The 9,307-nt window shown below is 39.4% G+C and overlaps 1 protein-coding gene across 1 annotated transcript; it reads left to right on the top strand.

The window, feature by feature from the left end:
• The first annotated feature begins 7,509 nt into the window (after positions 1 to 7,509).
• LOC125349731 (zinc finger protein OZF-like) lies at positions 7,510 to 8,922 on the top strand. The gene has a single exon (XM_048344102.1). It carries the CDS (start codon positions 7,510 to 7,512, stop codon positions 8,920 to 8,922), a length of 1,413 nt encoding a protein of 470 aa, XP_048200059.1.
• Positions 8,923 to 9,307: the final 385 nt, after the last annotated feature.

Here is a 9,307-nt window from a genome sequence, read left to right as displayed (position 1 = left end):
CCCAGTTTTACATTCCATTTCATGAACTTAATGGAGGTCCCAGGTTTAAAATGTAAAAGTAGATTCAGCTTGAGTAAAATGTACCTAAGACAAAGATGTATTTTACTTTTTGCAGCTGATAAAAATCTTACATTCTGTCTACATCATGTGCAGATTTGCTTTGATTGGTCTCACACTTTTAAAAATTTTGTCTGTTTGAATTGCCAGTCCTGTAGTTTGAACTCAAAGCTTGGGCTCTGTCCCTGAGCCTCTCTGTTCTCAAGGCTAGCACTTGAGCCACTGCACCATGTCAGCTTTTGTCTGTTCATGCGGTGCTGACGGATGGAACCCAGGGATTCATGCATGCCAAGGAAGCACTGATCCCCATTTCCAACCCTCCAGGGTTTTTTTTATGTGAGGAAAAAGTGTTCACAATGTTATGTGATTCAGTCACCCCCAGGAAGTCACTTCTCTGGGAAAGTGAGGTTTTCTGGCAACTAATCAGAAATCACATCAATAATATTAACCTGTTTAAATGAAGCTTTATTGGAGTGACTTAAACAGTGCAGTCACAAAAACCTTCAAATGTTTCACAGGACTGAGTAAGCCATAGGTATTTCAAGTATTCTGAGAACATATTTCTCGGTGCCCATTTCCAATAGGAAAAGCAGTACACTTTAGAGGTGTATTTCTTCAAAAGCTCATCAGCTAAATCCCATGACTGCTTTGTGGTGTTTCTTTTACTTGAAACTTTCACCTGAACCATGCCTGCAACCTGTTAATTAGCTAGTTAATATGAGTTTTCTGCCCAGTCTGGCTTCCAGACCTCAGCCTCCTTTGTACCTGGAGTAGGATAATATACTTGGGCTAGAGTTCTAGGTGTTGTTTTTGTTTCTTTTTAATTTTTTTCAATTAATTGATTTATTTCTTGTCAAAGTGATGTACAGAGGGGATACAGTTTAGTATATAAGGTAGTGAGTACATTTCTTTTGTTTTTTTTCTTTGTTTTTGCCAGTCCTGGGGCTTGGAGTCAGGGGCTGAGCACTCTCCCGGGCTTCTTTTTTCTCAAGGCCAGGACTCTAGCACTTGAGCTCCAGTGCCACTTCTAGCTTTTTCTATATATGTGGTGCTGAGGAAAAGAACCTAGGGCTTCATGTATGCGAGTCAAGCACTCTACTACTAGGCCATATTCCCAGCCTCTCTCACCTTATTCTACGTACCATTTTTTGAACATAATGGGTATCCAAGATTGAAAATGGAAAAGTAGATTCAGCTTCAGCAAAATGTTCCTAAGTAAGAAAAAGATATATTGTAGATTTTGTGGCTTACAAAATGTTACATTCTAAGTTGAGTACAGGTTTGCTTTAATTTGTCTGTAGATTTGTTTATTTATTTATTTTACTGTGCCTAGATCAGTCCCTGAGCCCTGTACCTGAGCCTTTCTAGGCTCTAGGCTCGCAGTCTACCACTTGAGCTACAGCATCCCTTTTGGCTTTTTCTGCTTATATGGTCCTGAGGAATCAAACCAAGGGCTTTGTGCATGCCAGGCAAGCAGTCTACTGCTGAGCCACATCCCAGTCCTGTTTCTAGGTTTTTGGATGTTAGGAAGAATCTGTCACATTGTTGAGTGATCGAGCTGAAGATACTTGTACTGTCCATATAGTTCTTGTTAGTGTACATTTCCAATAGAAATGTGGTAAACTTTAGAGTTGTGTTTTTTTCAAAAGCACATTAGTTAAATCCTATGACTGCTTCATTGTGTTTGTTTTACACGAAACAGGCTGTATTTCATTCTGTCATCTTTCTACATATCAATCCTGTTTGGCTGCATTAAGCATTCATAACTATACCATTTACTGAGAGTACACGTTGCTTCATTTTGGGCTCCCATGTCTGCCATCCATCTAGAGCATTTCTCAACTTCCATGTGAGAAACAGTAGAGTCATTGAATATGCAGCTCCTGTTCCTGTCTATACCAGTCTCCAGAACCATCATTCTTTTAGGCCTATTAGTATGTTGATCCTGGAAAAGTCAAGAAGAAATATTATGCCATGGCTGTTCCTTTCTAATTGGTATATTTTACTTAAGGTGATTTATTGAACACTCATCCCTGCTGTAATGTGTAGTAATATTTTCTTTTCAATGCATTTATCTATTGCTTTATGTGTTCCCATCTTTTGTTGGTGAGTAATTGTGAAGTGTTTCTCCAAATAGTTGTTATAGTCCTTGCTTTACTTCTGTTGTATAGAAACCTAGAAAAAGAAGTCCTGAGTCATATGCCAGTGTGTTTCTATGTTTAAATTCACTTTAGGGTTGTCTATACCATCTTTGATTGTTTTACATTCCTGGCAGATGGGCACCAAAGATCACACTATTTTCACATCCTTCCCAGAACTTACTAGATTTTAGGGTTTGATGGTTTTTTGTTTTTTTTTTTTTTAAACTAGGAGCATATTGACATGTATAAAGTAGTTATTTTATTGTGATTTTGATTATGAGAAGTTGTTGTAAAGTCATTCTCCAAGTACTTGTTTTATCCCCTGCTTTCACTGTTATTTTGTACTAATCTTTTTTTTTTTTTTTTTTTTGGCCAGTCCTGGGCCTTGGACTCAGGGCCTAAGCACTGTCCCTGGCTTCTTCCCGCTCAAGGCTAGCACTCTGCCACTTGAGCCACAGCACCGCTTCTGGCCGTTTTCTGTATATGTGGTGCTGGGGAATCGAACCTAGGGCCTCGGGTATACCGAGGCAGGCACTCTTGCCACTAGGCTATATCCCCAGCCCCTTGTACTAATCTTTTGTATTTTCCTTTTTTCTGACTTCTTTGTTGGCAGTCTTGGGGCTTGAACTTAGTGCCTGGCACTGTACTAGAGGTGCTCTTGCTCAAGACCAGCACTGTACCATTTGGACCACAGTGCGACACCAAGCCATAGTCCTAGCCATTCAAGGGTTTTACATTAGTATTCATAGAAAAATAATACTTTGTTCAAAGTTGTCTATTAATACAGGTGTTGCTTTTCTGCAAGTATCTTGATTTTATGCTTGGTACAATCTGTGGCATTCACAAATATGCAAGGGCTCATATGTTCCTTTCAAATACCTATTGTGTATTAGCTCTTAACTCTACTGATACTTTTTTTTTTTAGTTTGTTTGTTAGTTTTTTTTGCCAGTCCTGGGCCTTGGACTCAGGGCTTGAGCACTGTCCCTGGATTCTTTTTGCTCAAGTCTAGCACTCTACCACTTGAGCCACAGTGCCACTTCTGGCCATTTTCTGTATATGTGGTGCTGGGGAATCGAACCCAGGACCTCATGTATATGAGGCAGGCACTCTTGCCACTAGGACATATCCCCAGCTCTCCACTGATACTTTGACCATTATGTTAATACAAAAGCAAACAGATATTGATGTATAGAAAAAAGGCCATCCTCATGCTGAAGCATGGCACTTCAGAAGAAGTGAAACCTGCAGAAAGATTGTTATGCTGATATTTAGTAAACTTTTTCAGAATAACCTACACATACTATTCCAAGCATCTTTTGTACTTAATATTGTCATGTCAGATTAGTTGCACCTGAGAATGTTTATCCGGTTTCTGGTGCTAGAGAAATATCCTGATGTAATAGGGGCCTTGTGTATTTGTTATTGTATTCCTTATTATCTAGTTAATATAGAACCAAGTATTACTACTATTATATATCTTCTTTCTACTTTATAGATAACTGAGCAAGCCCCAAAATATTATGTAAGTAAAGCACATTTGTAGAAGAATAAAATTCCAGACTTGGTCTTCTTCTGACTCAGGGCTAATTTCTTGCTGAAAATGTGCCATTACAGAAGCCCGTGTCCTTTGAAGATGTGGCTATCGACTTCAGCTGGGAGGAGTGGCAGGACCTGGACATTGCTCAGAGGACCTTGTATAGGGATGTAATGCTGGAGACCTACAGCAACATGTTGTCCTTGGGTAAGCAAAAGATACATTAATTTACAGGGTCAAGTGCTTTGATTTTAGTAGATCTATGAGTATTTATTAAATGTGCAATGCTATTTAGGTATAAGATTACAGAATACGGGAAGTAGTGCATCTTTCCAAGAAAATCCTTCCCTTGATTATATTACTCCAGAGGCAATTTTATTCCCATTCTTCAAGAAGTCAAGGTAGCACCAGTTAGGCAACAGTTCTGAGACATGATCTATTACCAGAGGAGTTTCTTATGAAACTTGTGGGCATTGTGATAGATCGATATATAATCTAGAGTAGAATATATATTTCTACTCAATCAGAGGAAATCAGTAATTGAAAGTGGGCATTTAAAATCTGAAGCTTTTACGTGGCAGTCCTCTTCATACCTATAATCCTAGGTATGGAAATGCAAACCAGCCAAATCAGAAGATTCTCCAAGAGAATCCTTTCTTCAATTAAAAATAAAAATCCATTGAAAGTGGTAGAACTCTGGCCTTTAGCAAAAGAGCTCTGGGACTCGGCCATTCCTTGAGTTCAAGGGAAAACACAGAAAAAAAAATTCCAAACCTTGTATTTCTATGTGAGGTCAACCATGAAGCTATTGAGAAATGAGAAATTAGAGTTTGGAGTACTCTGTGTATCAGAATGTCTGAGATCATTATAGCACAGATGTCCAGAATCACCATGATCAATAGTTCTCCACTGTTTCTTCGTTACAGGGCACTGTGTTTCTAAACCCAAGTTGATTATCAAGCTGGAGAAAGGTGTGGAAACATGGACAGGAGAAGCCTCAGGCAAGAATTTCCAAGGTGAGTGAGTGCATCCTACACAGTGCTGTTGGAGACAGAGCTCAGGTGGTAAGTTCACTTTTTTTGTCTGTTTTGTTTTTTAATTTATTTATTAATTAAATTTTGTTGACAAGGTGTTGTGCAAAAGGGGTACAGTTACATAATAGGGCAGTGTGTACATTTCTTGTGATATCTTACACTCATGTTTTTCTTTCCCTTCCCTAGATCAGGTAGGCATATATACAATACACAGTGTACCAAAAACATATACTGTAGCCATGTGGCATATGCCAAAGGAAATTCACCTAGAACTTTAAATATAGAGTTTGCTTATCCTTGTCTTTTATGATCATTCAGACATAGCTTTTGCGTTATTGTGATCCACTTAAAGGTCTACTTTAGACCTTGTTGTTTGGTTTTAGTTACATAATGTAAGGTCGCTGACTGAAACTTGTGGGAAACACCATTGGACAAGAAGTTTTTTGTTTCTCAGACCTGGTCTCTACTGTCTCCTCTTCCACCCACATTAACAGTTATATATCAAGGTGATCATGCCCTTTGTTTTTTGTGTTCCAGGCTTGTCTTACTCAACATTATTTGTTCAAGTTCTGACCATTTCCCTGCAAATACCAATATTTCACCATTTCTAATTGCTATGTAGTATTCCATTGTGTATAGGTACCATATTTTTTGGATACATTCATCTGTGTAGGGGCATCTGTGTTGTTTCCATATTTTGGCTATTGTGAATTGTGCAGCGATAAACTTGGAAGTGCAGATGTCTTTTTATATCCCGAGACCTGTTTTTCAGGATAGATGCCTAGGAGTGCCATGGCTAGGTCATAGGGTGGGTCTATGTTGGGCTTCTATTTTTTTTTGGCCATTCCTGGGCCTTGGACTCAGGGCCTGAGCACTATCTCTGGCTTCTTCCCTCTCAAGTCTAGCACTCTGCCACCTGAGCCACAGCGCCCCTTCTGGCCGTTTTCCATATATGTGGTGCTGGGGTATCGAACCGAGAGCTTCATGTGTAGGAGGCAAGCACTCTTGCTACTAGGCCATATTCCCAGCCCTATGTTGAGCTTTTTGAGGAACCTCCATACTGTTCTCCAACGTGGTTGTACTAATTTTCACTCCCACCGATAGGGAGGAAGGGTTCCTCTTTCCCCGCATCCACTCCAGCATTTGTTGTTGCCTGAGTTCAGAGTATAGGCCATTCATTCTAACTGGAGTGAGGTGGTATCTCAGGGTTGTTTTTATTTGCATTTCCTTTTCTGCCGGGCATGTTGAACATTTCCTCATGTGTTTCTTTGCCATTTTTTTCTCTTCTCTTGTGAAGTGTCTCTTTAGCTCCTTTGCCCATTTCATAATTGGTTTATTGGGCTTGGAGGGGCTTATTCTTTTGAGTTCTGTGTAGATGATGGATATTAGGCCTTTGTTGCTGTGCTGGAAAAGATCCTTTCCCATATGGTTGGCTGTCTTTCTACTTTGGTGGCTATGTCTTTAGCTGTGCAGAACTTTTTTGTTTTGTAGTAATCCCAGTTGTCGAGATTCTCCCCATCTGTTGTGCCCCTGGGACTCTATTCGGGAAGTTTCTTCCTGTGCTTATAAGTTCAACACAAAAGTTGCGAATGTCACTACTGCAAGGGATGTCGCTATGACAAAGGTTATTGCTACTACAAAGGTTATCACTACTACAAAGGGTGTCACTACTACAAAGGATCAAACCAGTCAAGGCAGATCTCTATCACCTAGCTACTATTTCCTCAAGATTAATTATCTTAGACCATTGATTTCCCTATTTACTGTCAAAAGCTTTGGCTGGGGCAGCTGTGCAAGCAAGTCTCCCCAGGGAGGCTCTATGCAGGGGGCGAGAGTCTCATGACACAAAGAGTCTTCCTTTAGCTAACAAAGGAGACTCTTTAATGAAGATTTGTTCCATTGAAGTAGGGTTCCTTTTGTCCTCATCCCCTCCAACATTTGTTACTGTGTTTTTTTTTTGTTTTTTTTTTTCCTAATAAAGGACATTCTTACTGGGTTGAGGTGGAATCTCATTGTTGTTTGACTTCCATTTATTTTATGGCCAGTGACGAAGAGTATTTTTTCATATGTCTCTTGGCCATTCTCATTTCCTCATCAGAGAAGTCTCTTTTTAAGTCTTTAGCTCACTTGTTGAGGGGGCGCTTGGTTCTTTGAGGTTTTATTTTGGAGGAATTTTATTTATTTATTTATTTATTTATTGGCTAGTCCTGGGCCTTGGACTCAGGGCCTGAGCACTGTCCCTGGCATCCCCAGCTCAAGCCTAGCATTCTGCCACGTGAGCCACAGCACCCCTTCTGGCCATTTTCTGTATATGTGGTGCTGGGGAATCGAACCCAGGGCCTCATGTATTTGAAGCAGGCACTCTTGCCACTAGGCCATATCCCAGTCCGGAATTTAATTTTTTTAGTTCTGAATATATTTTAGATATGAGGCCTTTGTCCATTGTAGGGCTGGTAAAGATATTTTCCCAATCTGTGGGCTTTCTCTTTATCTTCGAAGCTATATCTTTTGCCCAGCAGAAGCTCTGCAGTTTTATGCAGTCCCATTTGCCCAACATTTCTTTGATTTGTAGCATTTCTGGGCCTTTATTAAGTAAGTTTCATCCTGTGCCAAGGAGCCCAAGTATTTCTCCTACTTGTTCTTGTAGTGTTTTCAGGGTATCTGTTTTTATTTGGATGTCTTTGATCCTCATGTTTATTTATTTTTTGATGAATCATTTTAGATGTCCTGGAAATTGATGACATGATTAAGAGTTGCAAGGAAAGTCCAGAAGAATGGCTGTGTGAAGTAGCAATCACCAAAAGCAACCCTGTGGATGAAAGAATGAGATTATTGAGATCTTTTCATTTGAGCCCTAAACACATGCCAGAGCTGCATTGGAATAGTAGGAAATCCTTAGGAATGAGGACTGAGGCAGCCATTGCTTATCAGAATATGCTGCTCCATTTTGAGCCTAAAGAGATGCATGCTGGATCTAGACCTGGTGTCTCTCGTAACCAATGTGGGAAGTCCTTCACCAGGAAAACTGAACTCAGTGTTCATCAGGTAACTCATACAGGAGAGAAACCTTATAAATGTAATACATGTGGAAAGTGTTTCATGTGGAAAGCACCACTACTAATGCATCAGAGAACTCATACAGGAGAAAAACGATATAAATGTAAGACATGTGGAAAGTCTTTTACCCAGAAATCATGCGTAAGTGTTCATGAGAGAATACATACAGGAGAGAAACCTTATAAATGTAACACATGTGGAAAGTCCTTTGCCGCAAAAGCAAAGCTAAATATTCATGAGAGAACACATACAGGAGAGAAACCTTATAAATGTAGGACATGTGGAAAGTCTTTTGGCCATCAATCAGGTGTTAGTGTTCATGAGAGAACACATTCAGAAGAGAAACCTTATAAATGTAAGACATGTGGAAGGTCTTTTGCCTGGAAATCATATCTTCATTTTCATGAGAAAACACATACAGGAGAGAAACCTTATAATTGTAACACATGTGGAAAGTCTTTTGCTCAGAAATCATGGCTTAGTGTTCATGAGAGAACACATACAGGAGAGAAACCTTATAAATGCTACACATGTGGAAGGTCTTTTGCCCACAGATCACACGTTAAATTTCATGAGAGAACACATACAGGAGAAAAACCTTATAAATGTAACACATGTGGAAAGTCTTTTGCCCGGAAATCATATGGGAGAGATCATGAGAGAATACATACAGGAGAGAAACCTTACGAATGTACCACATGTGGAAAGTGTTTTGTACAGAAATCAGGCCTTCGTGCTCATGAGAGAACACATACAGGAGAGAAACCTTATAATTGTAACACATGTGGAAAGTATTTTGCACAGAAACCAGGCCTTCGTGTTCATGAGAGAACACATACAGGAGAGAACCCTTATAATTGTAACACATGTGGAAAGTCTTTTGCCACAAAAGCAGCGCTAAGTATTCATGAGAGAAGACATACAGGAGAGAAACCTTACAAATGTACCACATGTGGAAAGTATTATGCAGATACATCAACCATTCGTGCTCATAAGAGAATGCATACAGGAGAGAAACCTTATAATTGTAACACATGTGGAAAGTCTTTTGCCTGGAAATCAAATCTTAGTGTTCATGAGAGAACACATACAAAGTAGAAATATTATACTGTAACACATGTAGGAAGTCTTTTGCCTGTAAATCATACCTAAGTGTTCATGAGAGAAACCTTACAAATGTTACACAAGTGGGATGTCTTTCACCTAGTAGACATAACTTAGTATTCATTAGTGAACACAGAGAAGAGAAACCATATGACCATAACAATTGTGGGAAGTTGTTAACCCACAAGTCATATCTAAGTACTCAGAAGTGAGTTCAAACAAGTGATAAACTTTATCAATGTAATCATTGTGGAAAATAACTCACCTGGAAGTCACAACTAGCTTTTCATGAGAATACACAAACACATGAGAGAAACTTTATGGATGTAACACATGTGGAAAGTTTTCACCTAGAAATCCTGTCTTCCTGTTCATCAGC

The sequence above is a fragment of the Perognathus longimembris genome, chromosome 3 (assembly GCF_023159225.1).
Source record: "Perognathus longimembris pacificus isolate PPM17 chromosome 3, ASM2315922v1, whole genome shotgun sequence".
Lineage (NCBI taxonomy): Eukaryota > Metazoa > Chordata > Mammalia > Rodentia > Heteromyidae > Perognathus > Perognathus longimembris.
This window is presented reverse-complemented; position numbering and strand designations above follow the sequence as displayed.

What these genes read in the sequence shown, in the direction of transcription:
- LOC125349731 (XM_048344102.1), top strand. Translation starts at nt 7,510, where the DNA reads ATGATTAAGAGTTGCAAGGAAAGTCCAGAAGAATGGCTGTGTGAAGTA.